Below are 20258 nucleotides of genomic sequence, written 5' to 3'. Positions count from 1 at the left end.
ACCGGAAACTAGAGCTGACATTGTCTCTCAGCTTCAGTGGTCGTTTTTCTTTCAGTTGCGTGGAAAAATTATTAAGCGTGGTAAATAACGAAATAGTTCATTGAATATCACAATGGAACCTAGGTAATGCGAATTTCAAGGAAAAAGTTAGATTCTTCGAGCTATGCAGATCTTGTCTTACCGAGTTTTTCGAAGAGTAAAAAAGTCTTAACTGTTGAGGTTATTAGATGTATGTGACTACAAAGGAACGCGTGGATAAATTGTAAGATAGAAAATATATATTTTAAATACTAAAGCGTAAATACAAGTCGGAATATAATATGAGCTGATTCAGATCCGCACGCTAGCAGTGTTACCCTATGACTGAAAACCCTGAAGCCATCTACTGTTTATGGTTTGTCTTCGACGCAGTCTTTTGTCTATACGCTGTCGATGGTTTCAGTGCTTGAGAAAGCTAAAAGACCAGATGTAGAGTTTTCTTTGGTGACCACTTCAACATTAAATGACCTCAAGACACTTTGTGCGAAGATGAACAGTTTTCGAACTGAGAAAGACAAATTCATATTTTGGACAAGTTATTGGCTCATACGAATAAATTACACTTTACGTTACATAGCTTGGACGTGGGAAACACGCGCTTGGTGCAAGTATCCAAGAACATTCTGTCATTTGTGATATAGCGTTCACAGTTACATGAAAGAAAGTTTTGTGTACGACAAGAATTTGATTGAAGAGGTGTTTGTAAGTTATCTATTTCATCTATTTTATTGGCGTCCTTCTGGTGCTTTTTGAGCAATTTGAGTATGTATCTAGAAATTTACTGACTTCGTTAACGCGTCTTTTGTGGCTACGTAGTTTTTATTTGTTAAAGCGCTCGCATTTTTGATTTAAATATACTTGTCGTCTTTTTCCCGGCGACCAGAGCTACGGGTGATCTCCTGTCGTGTTGCACGAAGGAGAACCGCGAAAGTGAGTGAGAAAGTGGAGGATTTAGAAGAAAAAAGAAGGTGCTGTAGATTCAAGAATTTAAATCGAAATCCGATCGTGGAAACCTCCCAAATAGAAATTCAAGACTTTCCGGCGTGTAACTTCGCCCACGAATAGAAATTCAAGACTTTCCACCGTTTGTCGTGTAACTTCACCCGCGAGCAGCTCCCTTAAGTTGAATTAAACGCAGATTCCTATCGAGGAACTTACGCTGTGCCGAAGAATGTGTCCACGATGCAAAGCAGCGTCTAAGTTTCTAAATTTTCGCGACGAATCTCGCGAAGGATTCCCTGGAGGCTTTTAGGAACGAGGGTGGAAACTTTTTAAGGCGCGTTCACGTGGCTCCTTAATAAGGCGCAAACGATCAAAGACGTGAAATTAACACGTGCGTTAAACGCCGGTAGAGTCTAGAAATTTCCCACGAGCACGTGAATCCTCCCTTCCGGTTCTTGCAACTCGATGGAAGACGCCGCCTGCAGCTTGAGTAACGACGGTTAACGCTGACAGCGAAATAACGAAGGGCGGGGTCATGTTAAAGCGTTATTAGGATCGTTGAAAATCTTGCTGGTAAACCTGTCACGATCTTTACCATGAAATCCATGAACTTCGTCTCGAATTATTGAGCTCATGCGTGCAATAACTGTCGTTAAATTATAAATATCGAATTGAGGACGAATAGTACCGTTCTTCCTATTTCTGCAGAAAACATTCAGGAAAAATTCGCTATTCTGTTAAATGAGAATTAAATATTCAATATCGTAACATTGTATTAAGTTAAGAAGATATATGATTTGTATACAATAATTGTCACTCTCAAAAATTAGGATTAGAACAATCTGTCTCCATAAAAATTGCGTCACGTTGTCACGCGTGTGAATGGATATTGCTCGACAAAAAACGAAGAAAGAAATTAAGAAATGTCAACGTTTAATAGTCCTGTTACATTAAAGAATAAAATTTAAATTATCCAAGATGAAGAAAACCCGAGCACTTTATCTAGTTTCAAGCGAATGTAACTCTCGGCAAAATTCGAGCACTAAATCACGCATAGTTTATCAGTGGTTAAGTTGGAATCGCCTTGGTAGAAACGGATTAAAGTTCGTCAGAGAATCGTCTGGCGGTAGTTCCGCTTTCACTCCAGAAAATTGGGAAGTTAAGACGAACAGAGAATCGGCAGGTCGGTAGCTTTGAGCCACGATCCGGACGTGTTCTATTCCGATGGGGGACCAGGATTCGTTACTTTCTGGCGGCAACATCGTCGACTATATTTGAAAGTGAAGGAAACACGGAAATTCCGGGGCTTCGGTAAATCTCTGTTGGGAATCAGTTTGGTAACGGATAGGGAATGGTTTGTGTCTCGAGTTGGTGACGGTTGTGGTGGTAGGCGATGAGTGTGAGTTGTAGGTTACAGGGGTGTTCTAATCGGCTTGTACGTATAACTTTCGTGCACCTCTGCAAATAGATAAGCTCGCTAGCCGAGATGGTTAAGCTCGAGGCGTGTTTTCATCGGCACCTGGTTAAGTTCGCGCAAATCCCATGGAGTCTTCGAAAGGAAAGTGTTTAAAGAAACTTTGCGCGTATTAGCCGCGCTTCGTGTCCTGACTTCGGTTTTCTTAAAAGTCTCTCGATTGAATCGTTTCAAATATAAAATGAAGTTTGCATTACATTCATGGAAGGGAGTTGTGGTTTGTTTATTTATAGAAATTTAGATCATCGTTTTATACGGCATATAATCTGATGCATTTATAATTCGAAATGGGCAACGAGAGGCCTGTCTGACGACGAATGTGCCATTTCCCCTTCGGTGACAGCGAAGTCCTCGATCTCGCCCAGGGAAGAGTCACGTTTCACTGCGCACGAAATGCGGTGGTGACGCACGTGTTGTAACAATCTGTCACGGGAATATTCCAACGCCCGAGCATGTAGTCGATGCTTACAGCGGATAAATTTACGCGCTTCTATCGTAATCCAGGTTGGACCTGGCTTATCAGTTACTGAGAAATCTATATAGAATCAGATAATAATAATATTATCCATCTAATTGAGGGATCTTATTAATGTTACTAACTACAGTTGTTCAAAATCGTCAAGAATGAGAAGGAATATTTATAAATATAAAAAATTAACGATTAAATAAATTAACAAATACATAGCACATAAATAAAATAAAAGAAATTTAGTCTCTCCTTTCTTTATCCTTTCCTCACTTTAGTTCTTCATTTTTCTGTTAAAGTTTGCTATTCCTGTTAAAGTTTCCTTAGTAGACTGGCTTGCAGCTCACACGTGGCACTTGGTAAAAATTCATCCTGTTAGATGTCGGTCATTGTTCCCTTGCTTGCTATAAAAGTATTATAACGTCATATCCCAAAGGATCTTCTGACATCCAGATGCTCGGTACCGGATCTAATAGTCCTTGGTACTTTGTAATGCTGGGCTACTTTGTATGTCTCGCTACAGACCCATTGGAGGTGGTAACTGCAAAATTGGTTACCTTAGAAATAAGTAATTCGTTGCCAATCACCACCCTTAGTTGCTAATTGTTCCTCTTAGTCGTCGCTTATGAGAGTGTCTTCATTCGTAGTCGTCACTTGCCCTAGCTAATAGTTGCTTGTGGTCTCTAATTAGATGTCGCCTTTGCTATTTTATTTGGTATCTCTTTGTCTGTAGCAATCGTTCCGGTAATTATTTTCCACATTATTAGATGTTCCTTCGAGCTAAATAGTTAATTTTTACTTAGTCGGCACACCACGAACGATTGCAATATTCGATAAATTTATATTAATTAATATAAATACCTTCCTCTTTATAAAAGTTTGATAATACAACAGACCTGGTCTTGGCTAAATTATACAGCAAAGTGCTATATATTTATCAATTACAGCAACTGCAGCAGTGGACCAAACATTTCATTTTACCACGTGATCATAGAACAAACGAATCTTGTGTCCGCTCAATTTAGCCCGCAACAGCGCGGATCGTCGTTTCTTTGACGCCTCAAAGGGGAACCGCGAAACTTGGAAAATGTTAATTAGAATTCCGCGCGGAGAAACGGGTCGAAATGAAGCCGAGCACGATGTCTGATAGCGCGCACGTGCACCTTACATAATTCTATTCAGCCCCTTACATTATTCATCGTCGAAGATCAGGAGACCCAAAGAATGGCGATGAAACGGGGAAACTGAGGCGTAACCGGTTGAAAGCGCTGCAAGGAATCCTCGTGCAGTTCAAAACCGCCATTTCGCAAATTAATTAGACGCGATTCGGCTTCAACCAGGTGGACGCTTCCTTCAACGAACGCGGGACGTTTTCTCATTATGAATGAATTTCATTATCTCGGTTTTTGCACTACGCGGGCGAGTGTTATTAATCGATGTTATTTCATTACCGTAGATCTTAAGTGTTCCTAATAGGTCTGGTAATTGGGAGAGGCTTCCCTCCGTCGGCTGTTAAGCAAATTGATAATCTAACGGAGTAAACCCACCGAGACTATCGGCGCAATTAACGTTCCTCGTCTCAATCAGCTCGATTCACTCAGACCTCGTTTAAATCGAAACTTTTATTCAGTTTCGGATACAACGACTTCCATTCGTCAGAGATGGAACCGAATTAATATTCAGACAGACCGTTCGAACTCTCTCGCGTTTCTTTATTATACCTCAGTCGAATAGTAACGAAGGAGGAATTGGAAGAATCGTAGGGATTTCCAGGTTGGATCGTTTGAGTTTTAAAATCCGTGTGTTGGTCGATATCGGAATCGTATTGGATTGCCAGATTATAAATATGCATTTCGTTTAACGCTCATTATAGAACGCTTGAAAACGATCTGTGAGACTTGATATATATCTCTGTCAATATTCTGTCTTGAAAAGAGTTACGAATTCGTCAGTATTCCAGAACGTACTAGAATGATATAATTATCAAGTACTTAAGACGACTCAAGATGTTTGTTTTGTCAGTGTTATCTCTGGAAATTCATTCTCGTTCTTGAATTCACGAAAGAAAACTAATTAAACTTTCAGCGTAGTTCGAAACTAACCCTTATCAAGACAACTTTGTTTGTTTCTAGTTTCCGTATCGACATCGATGTCGCGATTACATTGGGAGAAACCCTAACCGGTAGCCGAGAGTAGTACAAGACACTTTTCGTCAGACACAAGAATCGGACGACAATCGACAAGATTCATAATTTTCAAAATTTGTAAAGGAATGAAGGAGTAAAAAAAGGAAAGAAAAAAAGGAAATGAAGGAATTACTCACCATAGTCGTCCTCGTAGATAATGGCGACCTTGGTCCAGTTGAGAAACTCCATGATGTCCTGATAAGCGGCGTTGAGCAAACTTTGTGCGGGATAGAGGTTGATGCTGAACTCTTTCGCCTCCGTGTCCAGGTCCAGCCTGGCTTCCAAATGTGGAATGTCCAGTGCGTCGCAGATGCTATGGATGTGTTGGCCCAGGATGGGATCCGATGGGCCAAATACTGCCTGCACCCCGTATTTGACCTGTTGACACGCTGCAACAAACGTAGATCTCGACTATTCATTTTCCACTTGGTATTTTGCGATGCAATATCATTTATACGTTGCTAGAAACTAGATATCACGCGTGGTTTTTTATTCGAAATTTTTTCATTAAATTTTTTGATAACTTTTTTTATATTATATATAATATTGGACGTTCGGAAAAACGTAAAATTGGGAAATATTTCATGTGCGGATGCGCAGAGATTAAGGGTGATAAAGTATACACTGCATTTTTGCAAGTAAATTTTATAGTAACATGTATAAATATCTAACAACAAATGTACGTAATGTGTGTAACAACGCATATTGTTGTTAATATGTATATATTAATGACAGTGTAGTGGAAGTAGAGAAGAGAAGTGAAAACTCAAGATAGATGATTGGATATTAAGTAAAGTTCGTAATGGAAGGAAACGAAAGCGGAAGTGGTCTTTCAAACTAGAGAAAAGAATCCAGACAGGGGGAAAGGAAATGGGAATAAAGTAGAGCAATCAATTTGTAGGATTTTTAGAAGCTCAAGTTTTCCTTCATTTCTACAAATAGTTTTACAATGTTTTACCGTTGTAAAAAGTTAAGCTATACATGAGATTATTATGAAACAAAATATAGACGAGCTTGTTAGTTGATTGCCTCATTTGATGATCGTTAGAGAAATTCGCATATCTACTTGGCGATCTGTTGGTAATTTCGGCACGCTTGTTCGTTCCATGAATCATTACAGAGAGAAATCGGCGAGATGAGGAGCGCCAGCGACCCATTAAGATCGGGAACGTGTAGATGACCGGGGAACGATGTTAATGCGGCGTTAACGACTCGCTAAGCCGAACACATGACCGTGGTATTCGTTTATGGCTATTGGAAATTGTTCCACGGACACCAGGAATGTCGATTATTACCGATAATGACGTTACTCTCCCTCTCGCTCATATCCCAAATTGAATCAAATATTCTTTATACGTAGAACTAATGTTACGTAATTAGTTGAAGCGAAAGTTACACAAAAATTACAAAAAGTTTGAAATCGCTATATGTTGTGTATAAAATTCAAGATTTTAAGGAAAAGCTAGCTTAGAATTGTGTTATCGTAGAAAATTTTTTGGTAAATGATTGATTGGTTTGCAAATTAATAATTAAATTAACAGATGATTCAATATATGTAAGTACAATTGAAAAAAAAGATACCTTGGATTCCAGTAGGCGTAACATTGCTAAATACGTATTAATTAAAGCATCTGGTTATTATCAAATTAACAGCCGGCTAAACCTAGTACTGGAGATCGTAGTGCTTGTAAAATCATTCTGTGTCTGGCTCTTGGAGCACGATGCACAAAGAGGAGAAGTACGCGTAGGGTAGCCGAATGGCATACTCCAGGTGTTATCTTGCCTCAATTGCAACGAGTTGTTACAGACTGTCCGGGTGCTATTCAGATCCTAAGTTAGCCAACTACAGTGCCTTTCAAACCTCAATCGGTGTGCGAGTTACTTTACCTTATGCCTGCGAGTTAATAGAATACACAGGGCAAGAATTTGGATTCGTGTGTCTCGCTGAGAACAGGCAGCTATCACCTGGCCTACATTGCGGTTCGAATTGTGTAGGACACGTGTTGTATAACTGAGATTGGAACCGGTTTCGGAATTCAATCTTGCTCGTGACTTTACGACCTTAGAACCAATCGTTGTAACGTGCAATTTACACCGGCTTACTGATTTTATGTACACTTTCAGATTTGTTTCAAACTTTACCAATGTAACGATGATAATCGAATCTCAGAACAGTGCTAACGAAATTTTGGAACGTTTCGCGTAACAGATCTAAATAGATGAAACAACGTGTTCAGTGAATTCTTCCAGTAGTAAAATATGAGAAGAGCGCGACACGAGGCCATTATAAGTAGTACAAATTAGGTATTATAATCGTGTTGTGCCAGATATAAAGGATTGGAAAATTATATCAACGAGGAGAGTATGGAAGTTCGTAAAAACTTGAAACGATTGGAACGAGGGGAAAAATAATATTAATAAAAAAGAAATAAAGAAGTCTGATGCATTAAAACGGCCGAAGAAGATGTAAGTCCAAGGAAAAAGGAAGAAATAATCCTTTCAACGAGTTCCTCACTGATTTTTCTACGAAGCTAAAGCAATTCTTGCGCCGTTTTGAGCGTCTGGCTATAAAGGACTTATCTACTTGCTGTGGCATCCGGTCTTGACTTTTAGTGCGCCGCCTCATCGGTAAAACGATCCGATGTCCATTATCGTTTTCCGGCCTGACGACATATTACCCACGCGGAATATCTCGTCGACAATGTTACGTTGCGTGCCTTTCCGTGAAACTAGTTACATCGTACGAATCACAACGGCGTCGGGATTTATGAAGCTTTCTGTCTGGATGTTACTTCGATTACTTACGACTCGGAGAAAAAGATCAGCGAGAATGGAAACCAACGGGTAATGAATTCTCCGTGGACGAGATAATGCGCTCACGTTCGAGACGCAATCGCGGTCATTATATTTGAATTATGCCGGTATCGAGCAATTTCTTTCTACTCGAAGCTTGTTGTATATTATATGAATACAAACATCCAAATACGTTATGTATCTGTAACAAATTTAATGCAGATGGTTTTGAAAAAGTTACAGAATAAATATAACGATGGATTTATTGGTGCGTTAAAACGTTGGCCAATATTTTAACTCGGCCGTACAATTCTTGCATATAAACGTTAATGTCCAGTATCCCGAAATCTACGCGTCAATGATTATTCGTATGACCATCAAAGCCATTATGGTTTTTGAAATTTTATAGTATCGGGAATATACTAATAATTAATGATGGTTTATTTACGAGTGAATGGATTGTACAGATGTTGATGGTTGTTTAACTAATCGTAATAATGTACTATACTTTAGACAACTCAATAGTTAATTTGCAACTCTCATCACAACGGATCCAACGCTCTCTCTCTCTCTCTCTCTCACGTGGACCACATTCTCTTGACAACGCAACTCACACTCTCTGATTTCTCGATTCACACCCTTTGACTTCTCTACTGATACTGACTGTGAATTTGTCTTTCTGCCTTAGCATCCCTTCTGTCCCTTTGTCTTAGTTTCATCACACACGTGTTACGCAACCATTCGTGACCAGAGTCACCAGAGGCCATTTTTCTACGAAACTATTCAACTGAAGGACCGACGACATATTGATGGGCTTGTCAGCACCTCGGCTCGCGACAATGTTTATGGTTTACCCGATATCTTTTAGGTCTTTTATCCACGATACTACAATATGGTATAATAATACCTTATTATATATGTCGGGTTAACATTAGGGTTAGGGGCGTGTAATGAATCTTTCTTTGGATTAGACATAGTTGTTATGCAAGAACGAAAATATTTACTAGTACAATTATGATTGTGACAGAATTTGACAAGTAACCGTGATAATTAGATACTCGGGATGTGAATGGCAATGATCTTAGACTCAATAACGAATCCAATCAACGAGATGACGAATACGATTTCTTCCACAGTCTAAGTCGAACTCAACTTACTGATCCTTACTGATCCATTCGGGTGTGACTCAACGTACTTGTCCACAGTACAAGTAGAACTTATGTGACTGCCTCTCAGTCCAAGTAGAATTGCCCTTATATACTCCTCTCCCTACCTCTCTGTACCCCTCCGATCAATCTTTGTTTTTAAGGAGAGCTATTTAATTACTCCATACCTCTGTTAGGTACACGTCCCTCCCGTGACCATGGCTACGTTCAGCGACCCATTATGTCATTTCGAGCCTAAGCCCACTGTCATAAATCTCGGGCACCCATACTCGGATTAAATCATAAACAATTATTTCTCAGTTTTATTATCTAAATACAGCTATAATAAAAAGTCTGGATTAAAGTTGTTGCGACCGTTCGCGGAGAGACGCGGTCGCGAGGAAACGCGTCAGCGAGAGTCGTAAATTCTCGCTACGATTTGGTTAATCGACGCCGCGAAATGGTCGCTCCCCGCGTTTCGTTTAGGATAACCGGGATGATTCAATGAGTGCAACTTATTCTACTATTGTAGAATAAATATATATATTTATATCAGAATCACTTACAATGTATATAAGAGATCGGTTTAGATGGTGTCGGAGGTTACCACTAGAGTGTTCGAGTTAGATATTATACAATGTGATTAATTTGGACGCGACCGTACAGAGAGTTTTCGACTGCGATTGATCGGTTCGAATGTTGGATTGCGACCTTACGGTGTAGACGTAGTGACTGATTTGAGGACGAAGACGAACTGACTTGATCGTGACGATGCTGTGTCGGAGGTGAGCTAAGGAAGGGTGTGTCTAACGCACGGAATCATCTGATTTGTTGATGACAGTTTTTGGTTGGAGAAGTGAGGGTAATAGAAATTGTTTCTATTGGTTAGTAAGACTATCGATAGACTAGGAAGGGTATTAGCCACCCTCGATGGAAAGTTGGGAGTAGGAGGCATCGCACGTGTGAACACTTAGCGTTCACGTGTTTTCAAGACGTTAACCAGAAACCTTAGAAAACGCTTTCGTGGAAAAGTCCTTGTTTGCGATGAAAGACTTTCGCCAGAGTTGTCTGAGATTTATAGTCAGGCTGCGAGTGTTTTCAAGAGTATGCGATAAGGATGTGCGGGCATCTGGCTGCCATCCGTCCGCGCTGTGAGGTCCGGCTCAGGTAGAGAGTCGGTCGACGTAACAAAAGTATTGGGACCTTCCCAAACATTCCAAAAGAAAGGCCCCGATGTCTTTTCATCTCCAACATATATATACGGTTATAACTTTTCGTATAAATTTTGTAACTAGATTCTTCGCTTCGATAGATTTCCTTTTCATTTTTTTTTAATTTTTGGTTTCTATAAAATACCTGATAATTCTAAATTTCTGACCAGTGATATACGCGTGATGTCTGTTTTGCTAAAATGTAATTCCCTTCCTACATTTTCCAGGAAAACTGTGACAACAGAAGGGAAAATTTGTCAAACAAACAGGAACTTACAATAAGAAAAATGAACAGCTGGCTTGAAGAATTAATGAACTGGTTGGCTTGTTGGGGCTAATGTTTGGTTTAATCACGTAATCGTCGTTAGGACTTGGCGGAGAAGAAAACTCAAATCGCGAGGCCTGTGGCTGTTTTCATTTCCGAGGTAGATATATTCCGTTTATTTTTTAATATCCGTTCCATTAGCGTATCCTTTGAAGTGGCGATTGTGCCGCAAGCAGTGAATAAGTGAAAACGACTGACAGAGAAATGTCTGGCGATGAATAAAGGTAGCGACGAGCAGAGGTTCGACCAAGAATAAAAAGTGAGTAATAGTGAAATACTTAAAACCTACCATTTCTTGTTTAGTACAGTAATGGGCAAGATAACTGTTGTTAAAATATGAAAAGAACAACGAAGTCCATAAAAGAAAGAGAGATATAAAGAATGAGGTTGTTGTAAGGTAATCGTATAGATATTGCGGAAATCTTATCAGATCTGGTGATTGCTGAAAATTTAAAGATGACAACGAATACAATAGAATAAACGAGATATAAACGAGACACGAAGATGATGAGACACCAAATTTTCAATTCTCTCGTACATCTTATGACTATTTCTAATCATACTTCTAATCACTTTAATTTAAAAACACTATGCATTTTGCTCCAAGCAGAATAAAATTCACCACATGATAATGTTATTAAGGATAATGGTTCTCTTAACGAGGAGCGATACAAAATGATGGTTCTCGTAACGAGGGACGCTACAAGACGATAGTTGCCGAAATGGCGAACTTTATTCCCCAATAAAGAGAACATTTACCGGTTTCCTAGATAAGTATGCCTGTTTCGGTGCACTTTGTGTAGAGCTAACTTATACAACGTATTAAGGAAAAGCGGAAAGGAATTCGCGTGAGATACGGAGTAGAAATTACGCGAGTTGAGATGAAAACGGACCGCCTTCAAGCGGCGTGGAGACTTTTAAAAATAGGTTTTAACGCTGTTTAAAAGTAGCGAGATCGCCATTGTTCCCGCTGCAAAGCGGAAGCTCTACGTAGCACCATCCTTAGGTACTCCCATGATACGCGAAAATTATATCGCCATTTATATTGCCATTTCCGTATACGCTGGAATCTGATAGCAATTCGTAGCCTTTGGTCCATACGTTTTATGTTTTCATTTTTAAAACAACGAAGTTTACTTCATTTATTTTGGAGGAAAGAGAATCGCGCGCGTTACGCGAAACACGTTGCATTAACCGTGGAAAATTCGACGTTGGATGGAAAATTAATATCCTACGTTGAACGCGAACATTGACTGCATTAATTTAAAAAATTCATGGGCCAGTAGCCGTCCATATTTTCAAAATAGCGATTTGTCGTATGAACGATCCAAGTATTTCAGGATACGAGGGGGTAGACTCTTTAGAGACTTGGACCAGGGAGCGGGTTTAATTAAAGTTTTTAATTAAATCTCGATTTTTTTGCCTGGAACTTCATTGTCGTGGTTGATATTCTTGATAGCATCGATTTTGTCACACGTTAAGTTTTTTTTCTCTTTTATATAAAATATTTGAGGAAGAAGTTTTCGAAATGTGACACCGAAGAATAGCGAAAGAAAGAATGTGTCGGAGACTGTTTTTGAAGGCGAGAAATGTGGTTTTTCTTACGAGTACGACTGGTCGACCAAAAGGCTGCCATTGTAGAGGTTCAAGTGCGAGTACTTAGGGAGCTTCACATTTATGAACAAGTTTATAGACCCGCTTGAAGTTTAAAATACCTGTTTGGCGGGTCGTGGTTGCTTCAGGCGACTTCGTTGGGCGACTATCTCTCCTATAAATATCGAATAGTCAACAAGAACGTAGATGCCGTGTATAATTGTTTATTACGCTACAAACTACCTAGCAGATTCGATGGATCTTGTATTCCGATATTATATTTCTATCATAAATTGTTGTTGAGAATTGTGGATCTTTGGTGCCGAAATAATGTTATAGGAATACTGAATATACACTGGGGATTAATATTAAAATAATAATGTATTTATTTCATGGACGATTTCTCATATATTCATCGATTCACACTTGCACGCTTCTCAGTACTTTCTCTACACTCGACTGCTAACCGACTCTTCCAGATGCTTCTATATCACTGCCAATCGTCTTTTGTCCTAACAAAGGTCTGGACGCCCTCTGACGCTTACACACATGTATCCACACACTGATACTCACATACAAGTAACTCTAATACGCATTTAACCCAGTCCAGCACAGAAAATTATACATATCTCAACAATTGTATTATCACAATTATTATGGTTGCTCCGCTATTTTTCCAAATCACATTAAAATGAATTACACATAAATAAGTGACGTGAATTGAATACTGTCCTTCAACATTCATTGCAAAATTTTATTAAAAGCGCCGAATAATACTTGGTGCAGTCATTCCCCGAAGTCTCTTACATTTGATATATTTTTCTCAAGGTACGGATCCACTCAGTCGTCTCTTAATTCGGACCAGCTAATTAACCCGCAGGGCTTAGGGTCAGAGGATAAACTTCCGGTTAATTTGCCTTTAACCGCTGCCCCTGGTAATTACATTATCGACGACAGGTTCAGGTCACCTTGGAGGGTAGAAACGACGCAGGGATAGTTAAGGGGGCCGGCAATTTAATGGCATGAGCATCGATCTCCTCAGTCACCAAGGATTGGGTAGTCACGTCTTTTGGCAAGACGACTTGATATTAAAACTATTCAATTTTTTATTTTTTATCTGCCAGATAAACGGGGTCGAAAACCACGTGAGAATAAAAATGCGGTGCACTTGTATTACATGGTCGAATTATTTATTCTCTGACAGAGAGCAGTTCACGAAAACGTTCGAGTACTGAGCACAGAAAATTTTTGTGAATCTGAAGGCCACAGGTGAAAGATACGGTAAGTATATCCTGTCTCCTATGAAAATATAATTTTAAACTCCAATATGTTGTTGATTTCAATATGCTGCAATTTGAAGTATATAGAGCGAGAAATTTTGGCAGAAGCCAAAAATGAACAAAGCGGAATGATTCTTTAAAAGCTTCTAGGTTAATGATAAATTTAATAAAATTAAAAAATGAAAGCTTTATGGATTTAGAGCAAAAAAAGTCCGAAAGGAATAACATCATATGTATAGATATTTCTGTTATTAATATTGGGAAAGCAGTCGAAGAAATAAAATCGTGTAAAAAGAAAAGGTAATATTACTTTCAAGGTAAAGTATTGAAAGGGAATAGAAGAAGTTAAAAATCTGAAAACTTCTGTACGACGACCCGATAAACGACGAAAGGAAAAGACCTTAATCTCCTTAACAAATCGCGTCATGCGTGCGCCGTTGGTATCGACAAATGTTCACCCGTGTTTCGTCGGAGCTTCGTTTTCCATTCGTTGACCTTCTAACTTTCTCTTTGAACCGAATAAAACCATCAGAAAGTAGCATGCTGTGGGAAATTCAACGTCTCAAAGGTTACGCTTAACCCGAAGAATTTACGAGGTTTTAGGTGGAAAATAGAAGCTGAGATAGTCTTTCCTTCTTGGAGGTTGAACTTTACTCGTCTGATCAATTCAAGTTTATTCTACTGCGCTTTACATCTTCTCGTCCTTATTGTATATATGAATACAAAACAATTGAAATCAGATCAACGATCGTAAATTCCTTTCAAAATAAGTGAATACATTCGAGGTTTAGCGAATTTATGTTTGGCTGAGGTATAAAAAAGAAAGAAGCATCATATAGTCTGGAAAAACTCAGACGCTATGCTTGGTTACTGGCTATCGGTTATATTCCCTTCTTTTTCCCAGTAACGTCGGTACAACTTGCAAAATCGACAGTCGTATTTTACCACGAGAACCACAAGAATATCGAAACTTTCAAGTTTCCAACGTTTCTCGGACGTTGCACCCGCTTCTTTTTTCCTCTCTTCTTTCTTTTCGACGAACAGCGTCGTTGATTTTCTACTACGAAGAAAATTCGCACTGCGTCAGAAGCTCGCGGCCAGTTTGATTGAACAGGAATGAAGGTTAAGCGATAAATCCACGCTCGATATTATTCGTAGCGTAACAGGTGACTCGTGGCTATTGACGAGGATCGATTTACGATTGGTTGATACCAGACGCGCTACGCATTTCGAGCTAGTTCAATTTTTAAAAACATGACAGACTCGAATATACAATTAATTCTGGAATTTTAAAATGATACCCCATCTGTTCCTTGTCAAGAAATCTGTATAAAATCCGGAAGAATATAGGAAATTGTGGCGGAATACTTCACAGAAATATTTTCTTAAAGAAATGTTTGTCAAACAAAATTGCACCCATAGCAAACATTGTCCGTTTGTTAGAGAATACTTTAACTAACCTTTACGTAATTATGAATTCCAAGGTTCTTAGAATAGAGCTCGTTAGGAATTTTTGAAAACGATACTTTAGAATTTTTATTCAAAATACGGTATATACGAATTGAATACGAGAAATTGCTTGAAAATAACTTCGAAAATATACGAAGAGATTGTAATTAGCACGAAATGAGTGTCTATCACACTCAGTGTCAGTCGCTTGTTATTCTATGGTTAAAATTACATGCCAGTTTCACAAAGGAAGATTCATTAAAATGTCGATGTACAATCTTTTTCACTGAATTTCCTCGAGCGTTAATCGGTTACAATCGACTATTCAGTCTGTTCCGGCCTAGTCGTTGCGTGAATGAGAATCACTTCCCATTCTTTGTTTGAAAGTAAGAATAGCCTCAGTTGAAAATCGATGCGAATTATAACAAACTGTCTTTGGGTGAACCTTGCAGTAGGTTATTATTTAAACGATAACAGTTATGCTCAATGCTTCTTATAGTCTTATAATAGAAACATTTTTAATTTGCAAGTAAAATCATCTGCATAGCGAGTGCCATGTAACTTTAAAATTAACAAACTTTGCAAGTAATTTCTGAGTTTTATTATGCGATACCATAGCAAAATGATTATTTTCTCTTTTTACTACAAACGTATCGTGTCGTATCGTGTTATATCTTGTTGCATCATGCTCTTATATTTTTAAATTGTTTCAATATACCCAATTACACCGCTCGCTGTCTCAAACCGGTCATTCAGAAACACCGCGGTAAGAATCCCTAAAACACCGTTAAATTCAATCAAGAATGAGACGTATTTGAAGTAACAATTTGCTCGTAATGCTCAGTTTCACCAAGATGAAACGTAGTTGGCCGATAGAGAGGAGAACGTTCACTTCGAAGCGGACGAACCGGCGAGAAATACTGGAAGCAGATAACAATGACTCGCGGTCGTTGCAGACGCACATGGAACCGTGTATCCTTTCCGTGGATGTGTCCAGCCCTTGTTGGCTCTCCTTTCAACTCCCTTAACGAGGTGGCGAGTGCCAGTTTGTCCTTTGATGTCGCCAATTCTCCAGACCAACCCCCGACCACTAGAGCAACCTCGTTCAATCAGAGTAATTGTGCGTTAAATCTCTTCGCCTGCCGTGAAATCAATATTACACCATCTGAGAACTTCCTACTCTACTTTCCCAATGTTATATCAATGTCTCTGTAACGTTTGTCTTTCAACTTTATGGAGTTACTTATTGTTTTCAATCCTGGTTCCCCTTCAGGTATCTTCATCCTGGCTCTTTAAAATTTTCTTTTTAGTACTCGTATAGTATGTTATTAATTGTTGATGTTATTTACCTGCTATTCTTATTATGCTTCTTCTAAGCGTTGAAATTCTTTTCTCTGTGCGTTCGTACTGCTATTTCCATCGTCGGAATTTTCTTCTATTACTTCCTACATCACATCGTATTTTTTCTTTTTTTTCTTTTTGCTGTGTAGCGGCAATCGACAACAATGTATATCGCCGAAGCGAAGTGACTAATGAGCCATCAATATCCCAAAAGTCCTTCCGCCGAATGTTCGAGAAGAAGGCGCGCGTGGCAACGGTCGCGGACGTCCAACAAACGCGTGGATAATGGAGATATTGAGGGGCGACAAAAAGAAAAGAATCGAATGCGATCAACAGTTAAGTTTGAACCAGGAAGCGATAAGGTTGAGTTGTAACCGCGCAGCCAGATCGACTAACGAAACCGACGCGATCAAAAGAAGACACTTGTTAATAAATATAATATTGACCTAAACACCGAGTGATTATTTAACGCACTACACCCCATATCACCTCAGCTGTAACTTGTCATTTCTCTATTAACACTAGAACTACCATACCCGTCAAATTGACTGGTTTTACAATTTTATTTTAAAATTCCTACTTCATGTTATATCTTTTTTTCGCAATGATGTAATATGTAATGACTTTCGTAACGATAACTAAAAGAATAATATAATGAATTTTACTTTGTTTTTTATGTATTCAAACTGAAAATAATTTTGTATCAAGGCCATTTATAATTCAAAATGACTGGTACTTGTCGAAATGTAAAAGGGTCCTGTTTTTTGTATTACGTTTATTATTATTGTTTTGTATTATGTATTTGTTGTATTATGTTTATCGAATCCCAATTAACCAATTTCCTCGTTTCCTACAACTTCCCACATGTTTTTAAAATTTCCACTAACGGTATCAATTATTAGGAAAATTCCGGATCGATCGCTAGATCGCTAGATGCTATCACTAGAAATAGCACACCAGACAAAACGACTGGTTCTACAATTTTATAAATGTGTCAACCCTCGTTTAGGGATCATGGTTCCAGCTAGATTAATAATACCAAAATGTACTACATAATATGGAATTCCTCTTGTAAGAAAGTAATAAATCGAAAAATATAAAAATATTCTACGTATTTTTAAAGACCAGCTATTTTGACCGATTGTGGTAGAAACAGCTTCGTGTTAACTATCAGTAGTTCTAGTCTTAAAATGTTCAATTCAAATTTCAATACAGTTGTTATTAAAAGTACTACGATTAAGGTATAAAGTTTGTACCAGAGGAATCACAATGAGAACTATATGAAAATATCACTTAAATCTCCAAAAATGTGAAAATATCTTAAAGTATTACAAATCTAGAAAAATGCTACGAAAACTTAAAAATCGGTGATTTTCATTACGCTAGAAGAAGAATTTATTTGCCACAGCCTGAAAACACACGGGTGAATTGGTGCAAAGAGCAAACATTCCCTTCCTTTTGTACCTGCTCTGCAAGTTCGCACTGTTCATCCTTTCTTCGCCCTCTGCTTACCTTCTTGTATACCCAGTGAAATCAACTGACGAAAGAGACGTATCCATTCGGAGCAAGAGTGCACACAAGATGAATTCGAAAATTGTCGATAAAGCGATTTCTCCATGCACGTCGTCGAGTGCCATAGCGGAAGTAAATTTTGATAACAAGAATGCTAGATGCCAAGACTGTCGAAGTCACAAATCCAAATCGAACTAGTTCAATCGGAATTTGATATCAATGGACTTGACTTTATTGGAGCCTTATTTCTAATATTGATTCTCCAAGACATAAAATCAGATTATCAATCTAGTTTTGCAATATCGTTAGTTACAAATTTCTTGGAAAGATTCGAAAGAAAATTGTAATTAATCAAAAAGAAAAGAATTGAGAAATCGATATCGACTTTCGGTAAAAATCTTCGCAAAGGAAAAAGAAACGAAAATAGCGTTTTTTGTGATGTCTAAGTTAAGTTTGCTGATAAAAGGAAAGGAAACAAAATCCAAAGAAAAACGATACTATAGTCGTCCGTTCGTTCTCTGTGGTTTGCGTTACGATAAAAGGGCAACATTGCGGTAACGTGAGGAAACGAAAAGCATTTTCCTTCTAAAATCTCCCGCTTTTTTTTGGTAAACATGTCACGAATTACAAGTTACAGAAAAGATTGAAGCTAAAAATCGTTGTTAAACAAAATGAAACTTGTTAAAATATAAAATTCACTGATCTGTTCTCGATACTGTACCTTTCACACCCTTCGTTTAACATCGTACAAACTTATATTAATGTGAAGCTAAAACTGTTGAAATCTATAGAAATCGTTGGCCGAACTACAGGATTCAGGTGTTGATTTTCGATTAACCAGTATATGTAGAGAATTACGAAGCGGAATAGCATTGGCGATAGCACGATTCCGCCGCGACAGGGTCGCAGATGCTGTTCAGAGCGAAGCTTAAATCGCGAAAAGAGCAGCGGTTGCACGAACGTCGTTGACCCGGCTTTGAAATACGATCGCCAAATCCGCTCGGTTTAATCCCAGCCTCAAACCTTTGAGAGTAGCCGTAGGCTCCATTATTTGCAGATTTCGCGGTGGCGCGACTGCTAGCTTCCGGTCGTGAAATGCCTCTGCCTCTAACCAACGAGAGAACAGTCGAAGGTATATTTTTCACGAGGAAACGAAACAGAAGAAAAGTTAATTACTCGACTATTTCAACGTTATAGAAAGAACAAAATATGTTCTTCATTTAAGCGGTGGTTTAACAGAGATTACCAATGTTTATAAGATTCTACATACGGCTATGCTCGTTGTTGACTTTTATCGAGCTTTGTGGCATATTTGCCGACTAATATACCGATTAATAAAAACCTTCTCGAGGGACCATTTCATACAAGAGGAAGAATACTAAATGATTGTGTTCGACTGAATTATTTATACTAAATTCGCGGTTGTTTCGAGGTTTACTTAGCCTCGCTATGCGTTCACGGCGAAGGTTGTTTGACAACAGTGAAAATTTAAAAGTGTTGGAATACAACGATATTTCACGCATAGGCATAAGTACCTTTATACAGACACCCACACAGGCATTTGAACAGGGCACTTACGCAGGTGGGGTTGAAAGTATTTAAGGGATCATGGGTTACTATCTAAGTCTAGTCTGAGAGTAACTGGCCAACAATCAACAATTCTTGTATACGTTGTTAATTATATCACTCGCTTATATACATTTGGTTCTGCAGTTCTGTTTAATAAATATCACTGAATATTATTTTAACATAAACATTGTATCTTCTACAGATTATTGATCTTAACTTCAAGATTAAATTCTAACAAAAAGCGATGGTTTCGCACTTCCATTCCATTTCGTCCTCGGCGCCTTCTTTTTTTTTTTTTTTTTTGAAATGGGCGTGCGAACGTGACCGGGGAACATTGGTAACTGTACGGGATCTTCCCTACAGGCGCTGTCAACTTGTGTGCGGACGAGTTGCCGACAAGATATAATCGCCCCTGAAAGTAAGGTAACGTTCCTGGTAAAAGTTTAAATGAAAGATAATTAACGTACTTTCCGGGTCGACTGTATGTGACTCTTGGAAAATGTGCCTGGGCTTGTAACATCTGTTTAGTATCGAGCGTAAAACGTCTCGCGAAAGGAAAGAGAAAGTGAAAGTTAAAAAATATTCCTTTGCAATATACGAGAGCTCCTCAAAGAGGAAATTACATGCGCGCCAGAAACTCAGTTCTCCACGGTTCCAACGGCATATTTATAAGACACTATAGATGCGCATAAGTTACGTAAAATGGTTCACGGTCGAGTTTCTCTTAGAAGAAGATGCGAATATACATGTTCACGGCCGAGAAGGCTCCGTGCGGAAGATTGAAGATTGAGAAGCAACCGTGGAGGGTCTTTATTCGTGCAAGGCATCGAGAACAGAGACCTCAAGAGATGCTCTCGAACACGTGACAAGACGTGACGTTGTACCAAGTCCCGCTTTCTTCTGCCTATCCAACCGTTCATTGTACTACGTTCG

The 20258-nt window shown here is 38.7% G+C and overlaps 1 protein-coding gene across 7 annotated transcripts in view; it reads right to left on the bottom strand.

Annotated features, from left to right (window-relative positions):
* The window catches only part of LOC132910106 (glutamate receptor ionotropic, kainate 2-like), a 121873-nt gene that overhangs the window by 60900 nt on the left and 40715 nt on the right, over nucleotides 1–20258 (bottom strand). For all 7 annotated transcript variants that reach the window (XM_060965565.1, XM_060965567.1, XM_060965566.1 and 4 more), the window contains exon 4: nucleotides 5245–5496. In XM_060965565.1, coding sequence (XP_060821548.1) covers nucleotides 5245–5496 — 252 coding nt within the window. The remainder of the gene's footprint in view (nucleotides 1–5244; nucleotides 5497–20258) is intronic.

Source organism: Bombus pascuorum, chromosome 8 (genome assembly GCF_905332965.1).
Source record: "Bombus pascuorum chromosome 8, iyBomPasc1.1, whole genome shotgun sequence".
Classification (NCBI taxonomy): Eukaryota; Metazoa; Arthropoda; class Insecta; order Hymenoptera; family Apidae; genus Bombus; species Bombus pascuorum.
Note: the sequence above shows the minus strand (reverse complement) of the source record. Positions and strands in the feature narration are given on the sequence as shown.